The sequence below is a fragment of the Aricia agestis genome, chromosome 13 (assembly GCF_905147365.1).
Source record: "Aricia agestis chromosome 13, ilAriAges1.1, whole genome shotgun sequence".
Taxonomy (NCBI): Eukaryota; Metazoa; Arthropoda; class Insecta; order Lepidoptera; family Lycaenidae; genus Aricia; species Aricia agestis.
Window position 1 is genome coordinate 13,026,183 of NC_056418.1, and position 18,418 is coordinate 13,044,600.

The 18,418-nt window shown below is 37.3% G+C and overlaps 1 protein-coding gene across 3 annotated transcripts; it reads left to right on the forward strand.

Annotated features, from left to right (window-relative positions):
- The first annotated feature begins 3,137 nt into the window (after positions 1–3,137).
- On the forward strand, positions 3,138–16,692 carry LOC121732946 (probable serine hydrolase). 3 transcript variants are annotated; one of them, XM_042122981.1, is made up of 2 exons: positions 3,138–3,245; positions 7,841–9,072. In XM_042122981.1, exons 1-2 carry the CDS (start codon positions 3,230–3,232, stop codon positions 8,758–8,760), a joined length of 936 nt encoding a protein of 311 aa, XP_041978915.1. In that variant the 5' UTR covers positions 3,138–3,229; the 3' UTR covers positions 8,761–9,072. The 3 variants fall into 3 exon arrangements, with proteins under 3 accessions (XP_041978915.1, XP_041978918.1, XP_041978916.1); XM_042122984.1 differs by lacking the exon at positions 7,841–9,072 and adding an exon at positions 15,532–16,692 and having other exon boundaries at positions 3,155–3,245; XM_042122982.1 differs by lacking the exons at positions 3,138–3,245; positions 7,841–9,072 and adding exons at positions 13,510–13,705; positions 15,532–16,692.
- The last annotated feature ends 1,726 nt before the right edge of the window (positions 16,693–18,418 follow it).

Below are 18,418 nucleotides of genomic sequence, written 5' to 3' on the forward strand. Positions count from 1 at the left end.
AAATCTTAATATTGTCATAAACAACGAATTTGATTAGATAGTCGCGTAAATGAATATTTATAAAAAAGTTTAATTAGCATGAAAATTCTTATCACTTTTAAAATAGTTAGTTTTTACTTATTAGGAACTTCAGGGATTTCTCGTGTTTATAATCTTAAGTGTCTACTTGTTATTTTTTACGTACACACACACACAAACAATATTTTTAGGGTTCCGTACTCAACAAGGAACCCTTGTATTTTCGGTCTGTCCGCGGTTTTGCTCAGAGACTATAGGACCTACAAAGCTGTAATTTGGCATGAATGATGCCGACAAAATAGTACTTACACGAAATCTTTAAAAAATATATTTTTTATGGTACCTTTTTGATTTTTCCCTACACATCAAGCGGGGATGATTTTTTTGCGTCCACCCCATCGTGTGGGGTGTCGTTGGATAGGTTTTTTAAAAATATTATGAGTATTCATAGATCATTTTCCGATTTAGAAATCCTTTTGTGAAATATTAAGTTTTAAAGTGGAAAAAATCGTTAGAATCCAGTGTCCCCCCCTTCTACCAGCTAAACGGTTGCTTCTGGAAATGTTAAAAAATTCACGGGAGTAGGAAATATGCTGAATTTAAAAGGAAAACTATCACGGCTAAGAAGACTTTATAATTTTTGAGTAATGGTCGATCAACTAAAAAAAATGTATTCGGCGAAGTATAAAGGAACTTTTTATTCAAATTCCTTTGAAAGTAACTGAGAAGATGTTGTTAGTAAACACGTTATAAATGTACATTCATTGACCATACAAAAATTTAAAACAACTAGCGGTACCTACTACGGAACCCTATATTGCGCGTGGCCCGACACGCACTTGGCCGGTTTTTTAATTATAATTTAAAGTAGAGTAATCACAAAAATAAGTGAATTTATAACTCTGGAACCACAGCATAGATCAAGATAGCTAACGCATGCCCCTCCATTTGTATGAAAACGAGCGTGCCACTTTTTAACCGACTTCCAAAAAACGAGGAGGTTATAATATGTTCAGCTGTGGATATTTTTTTCCTACCTACTGTGACGTACCGATGATAAGAAACGTGTCCAATTGTCCATTATCTAGGCCAACGTTTCTATTTGAATTTCTACTGCTCAATACGGCACTTTTAGGCATTTAGGCATTTTTAAAATTCCGATTGACGTCCGATTCCGACAGCAGACTAAAGAACAGACTTTCGAAAGACGAGCATTGCACGTCGTTTGGAAACGCGATATGGCACGCGAATAGGGATTGCAATCCGAAAAATCTTTCTGGCTTGAAGCTCGCGATGTGATCTATTCGACAAGTTGATAAAAATTTGCTATTCAATAGCTTTACCACGGCAGTCCTCGACTGATAATTGAAACAGTTAGTACAGTATCAAAAAATGTCGATGGCTCCTTAATATCATGTTATTGGTGTTATCAAACTTCAAGTTACTAAATTCACCAGCTCTAGGACTGTTTCACCCTCCCCCAGGGCTTCGTTGCAATTTTTTTCTTTGTTATAGGGTTGGTTTTCTAGTGGCCCTCTTTTATAATTTCGAGCCACATTGACACAGGTGAAGCCGACTAGGTGAACTAGGTGAACGTGGATCGAAAATATCAAAAAGACGGGACGGGCTGGCTTAGTATTAATGAACAGATATTATCATAACGTCGAATATCATATTATTATTTAATCTCTACTGCTGCCTAGCAAGACTTAAGCATAATCACATGAGAAAAATAAAAGCTGCTACGATCGAAAATGGTTTACACTTTACAGCCTTCCTTTTATTGCCCAGCTGTAACCTTAAAATATACATTTTTAAAGTGTTTAAAAATAAAAAATATCTATGTCATTTATAAAGATTTCCGTGATAAAAGTAAAAATAAGAATTGCTTACTTTATAGTATTAACAAAATAGGCTGTATATGGCTGTACGAAGCTTTTTGTTACTTTTATTCAGAGTTTTCAGCATTTTTCAATATTTTTTAATTATTCGAATAATATTCGAATTATTCAAAAATTTTTGTATAATATTTGAATTATTCGAATAGTAAATTTGTCGAATAATAACATTCCCTAATCTTGAACTATGTCTGTGTCTGGAGCGAACTGTCAGCACTCAGCAGCAGTATTTCCGGACCCATACGACCTACAAACCTTCAAGAAGAGAGCGTATTCCCTCTTAAAAGGCCGGCAACGCACCTGCAGCTCTTTTGATGTTGCGAGTGTCCATGGACGACGGTAGTTGCTTTCCATCCAGCTCAAATCCGAAACTTTATTTTGGCTCTAATGAGTAAATTACTCATTAGAGCCAAAATAAAGTTTCAGATTTGAGCTGGATGGAAAATGTCCCAAGGACTTACACATCACAGACTCGAAAGGAAAGAACGTTACCCTCCTGGCGCAGTCGGCTAGAAGCTAGAAATTACCAATATTATGTAGGAAACATCGATATTCGAATTTCGAGGAATCCTGTACCTACCTACTACTGGGGCCCTATTATGAGCTCTTAAATCCATTCACTTTACGTCCTTATACAGTCAGATAAGGACGTAAAAAGAATGGATTTAAGAGCTCATGATAGAGGCCCAGATCACTTTTAAACCTATGAAGTATAAACCTACAAGGGTCACAAAACATCGAGCATTTTCGAAACAACCAAAATTGCAAAGGTAGTTACAAAATCAAAATTTTGATAGCGACGTGCGTAAAAGTTTTTTTTATGAAATGAGGGGGCAAACGAGCAAACGAGTCACCTGATTGAAAGTAACTTCGGTCGCCCATGGACACTCGCAACATCCAGAAGAGCTGCAGGTGCGTTGCCGGCCTTTTAAAAGGGAATAGGGAAGGGTAAGGAAGGGAATAGGGGAAGGGATTGGGCCTTCGGTAAACTCACTCACTCGGTGAAACACAGCGCAAGCGCTGTTTCACGCCGGTTTTCTGTGAGCCCGAAGCACGGCTTTACCACGTACATATTTAGCTTCTCTAAGTACCTACAGTGTACACTGTTCGTTTATCTATGTAAAATGTTAATAGGGGTGAGCACTGAGCGTATCACGAATTATAAATCACATGCATTCGTCTGATGGAATTAAAAGTGATATTTATATAATAAGCAGTGGTATGGTCATTGGTCACAATAGAGCCACTCGCTCACCAGATACTGACCTGGCGTGAACTTCCCTGTGACTTGTGACCTTCTTGTGACAGTGATAATGAGTGCACGGAGTGGTAAATATTTTTATTGCTAACTAGCTGTCCCGGCAAACGTTTTTTTGCCTGTTTTCCCAGTTTTCCTACTTTTCTCTTGAAGTTTTTTCTGATTATTTTTTTCTATAAACCTCACGGCGCCCGAGACCTTTGCAACGAATGCAAAACCGTGGAAATCGGTTCGTGCGTTCTGGAGTTATAGCGTCAGGAAGGGAAACCCGACTTATTTTTATACAGTGTGTAACAAAAATAAGTGATAATACTTTAGGGTGAGTACGTGTTCCTTGTAGAGAGTTCACTTTCACAGTGAACTCTCTACAAGGAACACGTACTCACCCTAAAGTATTATTTTCATCTTTCGGAGTAGCAGCTCCGAAAGATGAAATTTTTTTTTCACTTTTGTATGGACAAGGGCCCGAGCGTCACGAGTTTCCCTATACAAAAGTGAAAAAAAATTTTGGTCTTTCAGCACTGCTACTTTCACAGTGAACTCTCTACAAGGAACACATACACACCCTTAAGTATTATCACTTATTTTTGTTACATCCTGTATATTAAGATAGACTATAGATGACGCCCGCAACTCCGTTGCGCCAAAATTCGTTTATCGCGCGGGAACCGTACATTTTTTCGGGATAAAAAGTATCCTATGTCCTTTCCCGGGACTCAAAGTATCTCCATGCCAAATTTCAGCAAAATCGGTTCAGTGGTTTGGGCGTGAAGAGGTGACAGACGACAGACAGACACACTTTCGCATTTATAATATTAGTATGGATGTATGGATTATCATTTTGTTAGCATGTCTCTCTTGTACCATCGAGGAAGTTGATTCCTATGCAATTGACAGACCAACGTTATTTGGTCGAATATGTCAATTCAATGTTAATTGTGATCTGTCAGCTGGGTTTGACGTAACGCAACCAAACTACTTAGGTCCCCGATTTGCATAGGAATCAACTTCTCTGATAGTACATAATATACCTAATATATTATGTACAAGAGAGGCATGCTAACAAATGCGTGTGTAGCTTCAGTTGCGGGGAAATTCACTTATCGCACAGGCTATACTTTCCGGGATAAAATTCTATGTCTCGTTCTCAACACATCCTTATACAAACAAACTATCATAATATATTATTAGTGTGGATCACACACAAGTCACAAGACCACGAGTAGTGTCAGTCCAATCTCAGATATTTTCACAACTAGTACCTAAACAACCACACAGAGTCTATGCAGAGTGCAGATGATACAGTTACTTACATAATTTTTATCTCTGTCTGATGCATTGGAAAAGTCGCTATGTAGTAACTGAGATTTAAAGTATTGTACGCAGTACCTACGTGTAACGAAACGTCTTTAAACGCAGTCTTTTCATTATGTTAGGGTTTGTCTTTAGTACTTAAATAAATATTCTTTGACAATTTTAATTGCGAGTTTGCTGACCTTAATTTTTATTACATTAACCAATCAGAAGAACCTATACTTACTGGATGGAGCTAAGTCGGTTGATCATGAGGCTGTTAACATTTTTTGAAAAAAAAAAATTACAGCTGTACAAGCATTAGAAAATATGCCTATTCGCTTAAACTTTCATTCAAATTACAACATGCTGGCATTTTGGCCCCGTGCAGACCGCCTTTTGTTACCAGTTACCACGATCGCACCTCGTGCTAACTCTGTAGTAAGTATAGTGGAATTTTTATTATGGAAATGGATTATGTAGTCAAAAGTGGAGTCCCACAGGAATGATCCAGGAATGATGAAAATGATCCCGGTGGGATTCTAAGCTCTCTCTTTCTTATTCACACTCCCCCTTACTAATAAACGTTGTAGAAAAGCTTTGATTATAGTGTTTTGTTCCTGTCACACAAGTGACATTTTTATTGGATTGAAGAAGACAAAACACTATAACTATTCAAAGCTTATACAACGTTTATTAGTAAGGGGGTTAATCTATACTAATATTATAAATGCGAAAGTATCTCTGTCTGTCTGTCTGTCTGTCTCGCTTTCACGCCAAAACTACCGAACCGATTGTAATGAAATTTTGTATACAGATAGTCTAAAGCCTGAAAAAGGACATAGGCTACTTTTTTTACTGGAAAAAAGGGTTATAAGGGAGTGAAAATACGAAAATTTGTTCAAATTAAGTTAGTTCCAAAAATTCATACTAGATGGCGCCGTGCGTCTCTTACATCACGCTAACGCTTGCCCAACATCTTTCTATAAGAGGTGGTATTATCATACATTCGAGTTTCGATTTTTTCCGATTGTTATTTCTTTTTTACGTTATTTAATAAGTCAGTACTTTATATTATATACGTAACCTTAAACTTATCAATGATAAATAGTTTATGGGTAAAGTTGTGTAATTGGGGGGCCAAATAAGCTTTAAAATTTGGCATAAAATATAAAGTTTAATTTTAAAAAATGAAATACTATGTGCACACTGCACAGCTGTTTTGATTTAAGGGGTACCAGGGTTTTTTTATAAAAGCTTTTGACACCAATTTTGTTGACATCGCTCTCTATAAACTGAAGTCCACGCGAACGAAGTCGCGGGCAACAGCTAGTCTTTTATAACATTACTAGATGTCCCGCGCGGCTTCGCCCGCGTAAATTAGGAATTTTACAGAAACCGTTCCCATAAAAAATATTTCCCCCGTTTTTCCCACATTTTCCTGAGTTTCTTCGGTCGTATTAGTCTTAGCGTGATAATATAATATAGCCTATAGTCTTACTCGATAAATGATCTATCTATCTTACACTGAGATAAGTTTTTAAATCGGACCTGTAGTTCCTGAGATTGACGCGTTCAAGCAAACATACTCTTCAGGTTTATAATATTAGGTAGGTATAGATTTTTTTAAATTATCGCTTGACAAACTCGAGTCTCGATCTAAAAGACTATGAAATGGTATAATATGGTAGTGATGATGATGATGATGATGATGCTTTCTGCGGGGCTAAAATGGTCGCTTTGGAGAATCACGTTAAGAATCATGATATGATTCATTTTTTTAAATCGCAAAATGCAAGTCTGCTTGCAATTCATGTCTACAACTCGGCCTTTAATTAATGAACGTGTCGAAAAAAGGAACTAACGCTGCCATCATACAAAAACGTCATTTTTGACAGTTCTCCTTTACGAGCAGCGCCACCGCCCACTTTCATATTTTAACTTTGTCGCACTGTAGTAATTCGTACTAATTTGACATTTGTCAGTTTGACAGTTTTGACAATTCATTTGCTGAATTGATTGAGAGGAATTGCTAAATGTGAGCATTTTAGCCCTGCTGTTCTTAAAACAACGCCGAAACTCCCAAACTTGTACGAGTATCTATAAAGAATCAGGTTCTCTCAGCACCTTCCGAACCACGGTATACCAGGTATACCTCGGTGCAAAATCTTACTTGTTGGTAGCCATAGCATTAACGCGTAATCCGTTAATCGTTAATTAACGAAGTTAACATTTTGATTAACGGATTAACTTTTAAAAATATTAACGGACTCGTTAACTTCCGTTAATATGCAGAAGGCCGTTAATCGTTAATCCAATGCCTGCTAAAAAAATACAGGTTCAGACAGTTAGGAAACGACAAGTGCCGGGCGGGCGGGCAGCGCGGCGCCGCGGCACGGCAGCAGCGAGTGAAACAAAAACAATACTAGCTACATCTTTCACGAGCGAGTGAGAAGAGCGCCGGTGCTTATAGAGTGAAGAGTGATTTTTTTATTATTGTTATTATAAATTACTGTCAGTGATTATTTGCAGGTTGATAAAGAAGAGTGCAGTGTAATTTAGTTAGGTAGATATTAGAATACAATAATTAAAAAAGTATTTTGCTTTGTCCCTAACCTGTTAACTTCCAGAACCTAAACCAGCAGGTTTCGTATGTACACCAACGCAATGATATTTAAAGTTATAATATATATTAACGGATTAACGATTAACGTTAACTTGCGTTAATTCGTCCGAAATGCAACGCTTTAACGTTTAACGAAGCTAACTTTTTTTCAACGGATTAACGATTAACGAAGTTAACTATTTGATTAACGGTGCCCAGATGTTGGTAGCATATGCTTAGAATACTTCTCACGAAACCGAAGTCACCACATGTTTCCCTATAAGTTTTGAGAAGTTCCCTTAATTACTTATGGATCCTTCATCAGATCACCACTTTTGTGAATATAATACCCTATATACCAAAAGAAAAATTTTGAAAATCGGTTAACAAACGGCGGAGTAATCGTTGAATATAAGAAAACGAACATAACACCTCCCCCATTTTGAAAGTCGGTTAAAATTGTAGCCTATATCACAGAATATGTATTAGTAGTACCAACCTATATGTTATTCTGATGTATAAGCTATATTATTGTAAAGTTTTATTAAAATCCGTTCAGCAGTTTTTGCGTAAAAGAGTAACAAACATCCATACATCCACACATCTATACATCCGTACATCCAAACAAACTTTCGCCTTTATAATATTAGTAGGATATCTAAATTCTAAAGATTGCGAGAAGTGCCACAGGGATCATTACTTTGCTGGTTATTTTTTATATTTTATCCAAACAATAAACGCGATGGCTAAAACTCAGGTATATTCCAGGTTCAAAGATCCATCACGTCGAGGAAATAAAAATCCCAGTGCCATGGGGCGAAGTGGCGGGGCGGTGGTGGGGACCGAAAGACAGACAACCAATATTGGCGACCCACGGCTGGCAGGACAACGCTGGCACTTGGAACCGGCTGATCCCACTACTGCCACCAACACTCTCCGTCCTGTGTATAGACTTGCCCGGGATGGGGCTCTCATCACACTACCCCAAAGGAATGGTTTACTACAAATACTGGGACGGTGCAGTTATCTTGAGGCGAATCGTCAAACATTTCAAATGGAAGAAGGTCGTCCTGATGGGACATTCGTTGGGTGGCTTCGCAACCTTCTTATACGCAGCCATGTTTCCGGACGAAACGGATAGATTCATCAGCGTCGACACAGTAAGCCCCGTGACCCAAACCACAGCAGATACCATCAAAGCTGCGGGAACCTCCATAGATCAGATGCTAAAGTACGAAAACTTCCCGAGCAAATCTAACGTGGCAGAGAAATACGATGACATGATAGACATGGTAGTAGAGTGCTATGCAGGTTCGATATCGAGGGAGAACTGTAAGGTTATGATGGAGAGAGGGATGGCACGCAACGTTTTCAAAGGAAAAGTTGGGTATATCTTCAACAGAGACCTGAACCTGAAGTTTTCACCGCTCGGCCTGATCTCCCTTGACGAGACCTTGGAAATAGCGAAACAGGTGAAGTGTAGGTCGTTATTCATAAGAACAAACGCCGATGCTACGCTTCATAGTAACGAATACTACTATAAGGTATTGGCCGCTCTGCAGGAGAGAACAGACGTAACGTTGGTCAAAGTGGATGGGACGCATCACGTGCATTTGGAAGCGCCAGAGAAGATTGCTCCACATTTGCATGCGTTTGTAAAGGATCTTTGTGAAGAAGATAATATGTGATACACCTTGCAAGTTTGGCTAGGTTACTGCAGGTTAGTGTTAATTCCAGAAATAATACCTTTAGCGAGTCCACTTGATCAAACCTTGTGGAACGTAAGAGATGCATATATGAAGGCTAGATTTAATCAAAGTAAAAAGTTTTTACTTATTAGCAGAGACCAGCCATACATATTTTACTTTGTCTATGTTATTAGTTATTCTTATTACCTACCGCTCTTTGCACAAAGACGTCGAAGCCGTGAACCGCGGTCCGCGATATAATGCGAGATTCAACATAAGAGGGCGACTAACCCAAAATTTTCGATTTTATAATTCATTTTTATACTTGAAAATAAGCCCTGAATTGTTTCATTTTCTAAAATTAGATACTACATTATATTTCCAAGAATTCGATCCGAGCAAAAACACGATACCGTATCTTAAAATATTGTAACACATTGTATAAAATTCTATCATTGAGAAACCGATGTAGCGGATTTTTTAAATATTATATATATTTTATCGAGCTATTGAGAATAAACTAATTTGGTGATGAATCCGCGTCGTCCTTTTTCACCTGGCATATGAAAGACGGGCGTGAGTGTAAAGAGAGGACGATGTTTGATTTTTTGGGCTAATCGCCCTCAATTATTCATCATTTAATCCCATTCTGAGTTCTCGTATTATGGTAATGTGTCTGTGTATAAAATTTGGTATGGAGATACAATAGGTAGGTACTAGGTACTTTGAATCCCGGAAAATGTACGGTTCCCGCGCGAAAAGCGAATTTTGACATTTTGGCTCAATATACGTGGGAGAGCCATGCTTCGGCACGAATGGGCCGGCTCGACCGGATAAATACCACGTTCTTACAGAAAACCGGCGTGAAACAGCGCTTGCGCTGTGTTTCGCCGAGTGAGTGAGTTTACCGGAGGCCCAATCCCCTACCCTATTCCCTTCCCTTCTCTACCCTCCCCTATTACCCTATTCCCTCTTTAAAGGCCGGCAACGCACATGCAGCTCTTCTGATGCTGCGAGTGTCCATGGGCGACGGAAGTTGCTTTCCATCAGGTGACCCGTTTGCTCGTTTGCGTTATTTCATTTTAAAAAAAAATGGAGTTGCGGGCGTAATCTAGTATTTAATTTATTAATCCTACAAAGTCTAAAACTAAACAAACAGTGCCGTAAATAGCCTTTATTGCGCTCTATGCGAGCTTTTATAACTGCGCCCTTGGTTTTTTATAGCTACCCAGAGCATTGAGCAATGCTATCCATATAGGCCTCTGGTCTGGCCATTTTTGCGCCCCAACACCTTGTGCCTGGGCATTTACGGCACTGTAGGTAAACAAACACCATACAAACTGATACAAACCCTATATTTTATCATGTAACACATAGGGTGGATTTGGATAGCGGGCTTCCTCTTCTTTCTTCTCTCCACCAGTGTACAGCTCATCGCACCTCCGCTCTCCTTCAATGTTATTAGAGATAGAGTCGTAAATATTTAGCAGTACTTTTAGATTGTAATAGCCACTACACAACTTACCTACTTACTGACTTATCTAATAGTTAATACCTATTGGTTAAAATTTATTAGCTTATAGCATAAAGCTGTACTACTTAAAATAGTTTAAAGTACAGTTTTAAATATTTTTGTGTCTTTTTTAGGGTTCCGTATTTATAAAAATTGACTGTGAACATTTTGCAAAGGAAATTAATTACATAAAGTGTTTAATTTAGTTTTACTGTATGAAGAAAAAAATAAAGAAAACCATTTTAATTTGTTGTTTTTATTGTTCCTCCAAAGATTGAAAGAATAAAAATATAGAATGGACTTGGAAGAAAATTTTTGTGTGCAAAATTATTATATTAAATCATTTTAACCAAGTCCCTGAAGAATACATAAATATCCCCTAGGGCCTAGCAATGAGCGGCCGTTAATGTAATACCATAGAGGATAATATTAACTGGTCCATGATGTTACCTATTTACTTACATAGGTAAATAGGTTACAATTATTAAAGTATTCATTTAAGGGCCTTCCCTACGGAGATTCCGAAATTTACCGTATTTAAAGCCTTATAAACTCAGAATTTGAAAGCTACAAAGTTATAATAAAAATACAGCAATAATCTTCAGTATATCAAAATTCCTTTTCCCGTTTTAAATTTTCTAATTTTGTTTATTATAGTCATGATATCAGCTTCCAAAGTAAAACCAATTTATCAAAATTCAAGCATACATTCAGCATCTCCTTAGGATTTACAAATTACTTTTATTTGAAACACACGCCAATAGATCGACAATATCATATGCTACATATTCCCCGTTTTAAAATTTTTTAGGACAATTTTGAACTAAGTTAAGTAAAAAAATAGGGTTTTGGTGCGATCTCGGCAACGCGGCAAATGTATGACCAAGGTCGTTTGCTCGGGGGACGGCCTTAATAACATTAGCAGTAGATACAAAATGTGTCATTAAGAGCGGGATGTCTGCTGAGTTTTCTAAGAAATATGATTGACTAAAATAAAATTGAGATTTATTTAATCATGGTATATTTTAATCTGATATTTGGCTAACGTAAAACACGATTCACTTATTCTCGATAGTTATATTTTTCGAAATTATGAATCTTTCTGGGCTTTTCAACAAATATCTGTTACACTTATTGAGTTACTATAATTAAATAACTTGCACTACTACAATCATACACTTTCTAAAATAACAGCTAAAGGAAATATTAGTATTGTATTTAATTTTTAAGTAAGTAATCATCAAACACATTTTTAGGACTTAAGACCTTTACTTTCGTGCTATATTATGGGAACCGTTGTTAATGGTTGTTACGCGATTTTTTTCACTATTAGCTGCAGCGTAAAGCACATTGCCAGGGAGCACGATTCATGGAATCATTGTATCACGATTGGAGGGTAGCGGTATGTGTAATCGGGGCTAGCGTTTTGACAGTACACTTTTAAAATCCTAATCCTCTTTCTCACTCACAAATCCTGACAGCCTTCCAGTAATAAGAAACAACTTACGATTGTAGCGCCCTCTTAAAGGCGCCCTCTTATAAAATACGATTTATTACGTAAACTTTAAAATTCGTTGTGACCAACGAGCTTAAATCTATGCTTAAACATAAATTTCTTGGTTGTAACTTGTGAACACTACAGCGTTCAATGACAGCGCAAGATCAAATTAAATTGCATTAAGGGGGCGACTAACCCTGAAGTGTCGATTTTATAATTCATTTTTATACTTCAAAATAATCCCCGAATTGTTTCATTTTCTAAAATTAGATACAACATTATATTTCCGAGAATTCAATCTGAGCAAAAACACGATATCTTAAAATTTTCTCGATAGAAAAAAATCACAAAGATGCATCTAATTTTCACGAATTTTTCATTTATTGGCATAACCATGCATTGAACTAAGTTAATATTTTAACACATTGTATAAAATTCTATCATTGAGAGATCGACCTAGTGGATTTTTAAAATGTTTTCTATTTATCGAGTTATTGAGAAAAAACTAATTTAGCGATGAATCCGCGTCGTCCTTTTTCACCTGGCATATGAAAGACGGGCGTGAGTGTGAAGAGAGAAGGGCGATGTTTAATTTTTTGGGTTAGTCGCCCTCTTAAGCAGGAAAAATATTTTAAAATGTTCATAATTTATTCCTGAAATCTTAATACTGTCATAAACACCGAATTTGATTAGATAGTCGCGTAAATGAATATTTATATTAAAGTTTAATTAGCTTGAAAACACTTATCACTTTTAAAATATTAGGAACTTCAGGGATTTCTCGTGTTTATAGATAATCTTAAAAGTAGAAGTTCTGAAATAACAAGCAGTAATTAGGTACCTACCTAATTACTGCTTGTTATTTCAGAAAAAAAAAATTGTATTATTATTTTAAAGCGATTAGGTACTTGTCATGAACAAAACACTGTGCAGAGTAATCACAAAAATAAGTATCTAAAGGCTCTAAAGCACAACAAACACTCCGCACCTACAACATTTATACCTACGTGTAGCCCCGCAGCTGCCAAGTGCCACTTGCAGCTGGATACACGCAAATGTTGACGAATTCTTGAAATTTCGTTGAAAAATTCTTGCCAAGACGAATGTAATGACACCTTTTAAGCTCAAATTCGAAGAGCCGTTTATTGTAATGTCCCAATGACTTACACATATCTACATAGACTGGACATAAACTTAAGGTAGCGTTCCGATCTTTTTTCGTTCCCAAAAATTCAATTAAAATGCCACTTTATGGCAGACTATAGTCCTAAAAATTCAAATAATATCCTACTCTATGACATATACTATAGTCTGTCATAAAGTGGCATTTTAACTGAATTTTTGTCGGTCGCGATTGGCCGCGGTAAAGATTGGAACGGGCAACGGCACCTTTAGTTTATGTCCACAGTTTGTCTATACTTTCGCATTTCTACTGGTGGCCGTGCTAGGGCTACTGGCGCAGTCGTGAGTCGAGTAGAAATTACCAATAACTATTAAGACGTGCCTATTCCTACTCACATCGATATTCAAATTTTGAGGAATCCTGTACCTACTAAAGAGCACTCTCAAACACATTATACCCGTCACAAAGCATAGAGCATTTTTGAAACAACAAAAATTGCAAAGGTAGTTACAAAATCAAAATGTTGATAGCAACCTGCACTGCACAAATGCACATACCCATGCTTATAACACTTGTACAGTGCCTCTGTACGTTAATCTATACAGTAAAATGTTAATAGGGGTGAGCGTATCACGAATAAGTCACATGCATTCGTCTGATGGAATTAAAAGTGTTATTTATTAGTCACATCGCTACAAAGCAGTGGTATGGGCATTGGTCACAATAGAGCCACTCGCTCACCAGATACTGACCTGGCGTGAACTTCCCTGTGACTTGTGAGTTGTGACAGTGATAATGAGTGCGCGGAGTGGTAAATATTTTTATTGCTAATAATTATCATTTAGTTAGCGTGCTCAGTGCTTCCGAATTTATGTGTGTGTAGCATCCGTTGCGGAGAAATTAATTTATCGTACAGGGTATACTTTTCCGGGATATAAACTATTCTATGTCTTTACTCGGTCTAAATATATCCGTATACAGACCCTGGATCACAAGTAGTGCCAATCCAAACTCAGATATTTTCCTCATTAGGAGAGATAAAACAATCACACAGAGTAAGCAGACGATGTAGTTACATAATTTTTATCTTTGTCTGATGCATTAGAAAAGTCGCTAGAGTGACTGAGATAAAGCATAATGAAACAAAACGACTGTAAACGCAGTCTTTTTATTATATTACTAGGGTTTGTCTTATGATTCTTAAACATTTTTAATTGTATTCTGACTAGTGCCCTTACTTTTTATTACATTTAAAGTACTTACCGTAATAATTTTGTTCACACCTCTGTGAGTGGTTATTTTCCATAACAGTAGTAAAATACTGTGTATTAAATTAGTTTTATATTTTTCTACCGGCAATTTCTTAACGTTTTACATTTTTATAATATTTACTTACGTATACCTACTGAGAAATTTAAAAAGGTAAGTAAGTACCTACCTATAAGTAGCAGGAGACCAACCTTCCTAAATCTTAAATCAAACGACCGAAATTAGTATGACCATCTCCAAGCAATCAAATTATCAGTTTCTGAATAAAGTACCAACATAATATCCTATCATACAAACCTATACTTGATGTAGCTAAGTCGTTTGACACATTTTCTATGACCAACTTCTAGCTCCTTGAAATAATTTAAGTGTAATCAATAATCATCAATAATATAATCAAAGCAGCACAACTCAAGGCGGGGTTCGGTTATAACAAAGATCCTTTCCTTCAATCCCTGTGAAATCTATTCAATGTCATAATAAATATTACTGTATGCGTGCAAAATCTTAGCTGAGTCCAAAATATGGAAGTGTTTTCATGATTCGAAATTTTGCCCAAAACTTTGTTATCCATATTATAAAACATGGGCGTACCGAGAGGGGGGGCAGGGAGCAGCTGCCCCCCCTGGATCATGTTGACGTCCCTACTAAGTACCTATATTATCTAGTACCTTTCTCTCTATCTATAAAAATAAAAAATTAAGAAAATGAATTTGTTTGCAATACAATATTTTTACAACTAAAAAATATTAATTTTTTATTCTTTATAAACACCTAGCTTATCAAAAATCTGATTTGCCCCCCCTGGCCCAGAACCTGGGTAATTTGCCCCCCCCCTGGCACCAGAACCTGGGTAATTTCCCCCCCCCCCCCCCCCCCTGGCCCAGAACCTGGGTACGACCATGTTATATATAAAACATTGACTAATTTAGTAAGTCAAACTAACTAAATAAGAGATTCTTATTACCTATCCTTTGTGGGACTGTTAAATTACTTACTTATATAAAATTGATCATGGGACTGTTCAATTTTTTTTTTAATTTAACAATGCAAGCAACAATGTGCCTATTCGCATAAATTTTCATTCAAATTAAAACACGCTGGCACTTTTGACCCCGTGCTTACCGCCTTTTGTTACCACGATCGCACCTCGTGCTAAATCTGTAATACTTACAGTGAAATTTTATAGAAATGGAATATTAAAAGTTGTATCCCACAGGGAGTATTTCTAAGCTCTTCATCTTTTATATTAGGTATATCCAAAGAGTATGGTAAGAGCCACAGGGATCAATAATTTTCCATATTTTATCTTTTAAATATTATCCAAACGGTAAATGGTGATTAAATCTTAGAAATTTCATATTCCAGGTTCGAAGACCCATCACGTCGAGGAAATAAAAATACCAGTACCATGGGGCGAAGTAGCGGGGCGGTGGTGGGGACCGAAGGACAGGCAACCAATATTGGCGACCCACGGTTGGCAGGACAACGCTGGCACGTGGAACCGGCTGATCCCACTACTGCCACCAACACTCTCCGTCCTGTGTATAGACTTGCCCGGGATGGGGCTCTCATCACACTACCCCAAAGGAATGGTTTACTACAAATATTGGGACGGACTCGTGCTTTTAAGACGAATCGTGAAGCATTTCAAATGGGAGAAGGTCGTTCTAATGGGGCATTCGTTGGGTGGTTCCATAAGCTTCATGTACGCTGCCATGTTCCCAGATGATATAGACAGACTTATCTGCGTCGATATAGCGAGCCCGGCGATGCAAACGACAGAAGATACCATCAAGGTCGCTAGCACTTCTATCGATCAGATGCTGAGGTACGAAAACTTCAAGAACAACGCCCTATCGGAGTCCTACGAGGAGATGATAGATATGGTCGTCGAGGCGTACGCGGGTTCGATATCGAGGGAGAACTGTAAGGTTATGATGGAGAGGGGGATGTCACGAAACGTGTTCAGAGGGAAAGTCGGTTACTATTTCAACAGGGACCCAAAACTGAAATTTTCATCGTTGGGCCTAATCTCCATAGAGGAGGCGTTAGAGATGGTCAAAAAGATAAAGTGTAGGATATTGAATATAAAAGCGAACCCCGCTCCGAATATTTCTCATACTTTCTACGAGTATTACGATAAGGTATTGGTCGCTCTGCAGGAGAGCACAGATGTGACGTTTGTGGAAGTGGATGGGACGCACCATGTGCATTTAGAAGCGCCCGAGAGGATTGTTGCACATGTGCACGCGTTTATAGAAGATCTTTGTTAGACTGATAAGGGAGACATAGTAAAATGAGCTAGGAACAAGTTTGTGTCTGTTGGACTTTAATGTTATGAGTTTTGGATAATTTAAAATGCTGCCGTGACCTTGAAAACTATTATTGATGGAAACGAAACATTGAAACACCAAATAATTAAATCAAATTAGGAAATGTTACAGGTGTGCGTGAGCCTGACCTATAAGTTGAGGTGAGACGCATATTAAACACTAGATGACGCCCGCAACTCCGTTACGCCAAAACTCGTTTATCGCGCGGGAACCGTACATTTTTCCGGGATAAAAAGTATCCTATGTCCTTTCCCGGGACTCAAAGTATCTCCATGTCAAATTTCAGCAAATTCGGTTCAGCGGTTTGAGCGTGAAGAGGTAACAGACAGACAGACAGACACACTTTCGCATTTATAATATTAGTATGGATTATTGTATTTACTTAGAATTTAATTTCCTTTAGATCTGGTACCTATATTAAGTATGTTAGAAAAAACTTTTGTTGTAAATTCCGTACTTATATTGTGAAGAACAAATGAGGGTTTTTAGGGTTCCGTACCCAAAGGGTAAAAATGGCACCCTATTACTAAGAGATCGATGTCTGTCTGTCCGTCGGTCTGTCTCCAGGCCGTATCTCAAGAACCGCTATAGCTAGATTTCTGACATTTTCACAGATTTATCAACTGTTGCCGCTATAACAACAAATAGATACTAAGACTGGGTTGCACCAACTAACTTTGACTTTAACCTTACCTATAACCGGAAAAATTGACAGATGTCGTATGAGAATATGGGGTGTTTGGACGCCATATTTAACTTTAACTATAACCACGCCTCTGGTGCAACCCAACCTAAAAAAAAAATATATATTTAAGGATGGCTCCCTATTGTATTTTAATAATTAATAATAAAATTTAAATAACATAAATAATAATTAACTCCCATCCAAAAAAACACATTCTTTACCTATTTTTGCTCTATAATGGTACGGAACCCTTAGTCGATTTTATTTATGTCGCATTCAGCATTTTTTTCAACACTTTCCTATCTACCGCTAGCCACCAGATGGAGTTATGTAGCTGTAGGGCCTGGAAGTTCTGTACTCTGTAATCAATTTGTTCTGCCAAACAGCTGTATACAAGGTGTAACAAAACAAAATATTGATGATATTATAGGGTTTGTATGTGTCCGTTATTTCACTGTGAAAGTAGTCGCGTTGAAAGAGCAATTCTTTTGTGCTTTGTATGACTATGGGCAAACGTCTCGGCGTCGTGAATTCTCAAACAAAAGTTATTCTTTCAGCGCTACTTTACAGCGAACTCTATATGGGGGACCCAAACTAACCCTAGTACCTAAACCACAGAAATAAATCAAGATAGAACGGCTAAGCGGGTGGTATACGCGTGTTTCAATCTTGCACAAGTGAGCAAGATTTGTTGAAAGTTCATTTAGTCAGCGCGCACGTCTCGACTTGATTACACCGGAGCGGTTGTGAAAAATGCCTAATTGTGTAGTGTCTTATTGTAAAAACAGAAGTACGAAAGTGAATCGGTCAAAAGGAGGTATTTCTTTCCACGGATACGTTATTTGTTCTAACTAAATGCAAAACAAAAATTGACACGATCGATTCCAAGTAGCAACGCACGCGCGTCACCGTTCTATCTTGATTTATTTGTGACCTAAACCTTTTAAGTAACTAATTACCAAAGTATTATCAGTTATCACTTTATTTTGTTACAACCTGTATATGTCACGAAACTTAAAAACCCTCATTGAAAGTGTGATAATGATAATTCTCGTATCTCTACGTATTCTTTATGATTTACATACAATTTACATACTTAATGTTTTTATTATTATTTGACTCTAAATTTGCATAAAAATATTTATTACTATAATATAAAAATAATTATTTTGTTTTTTTTTACTCTGTACTAATTTGACAGCGGCATTACTTTAATAATAATCGCCGTCCTTGT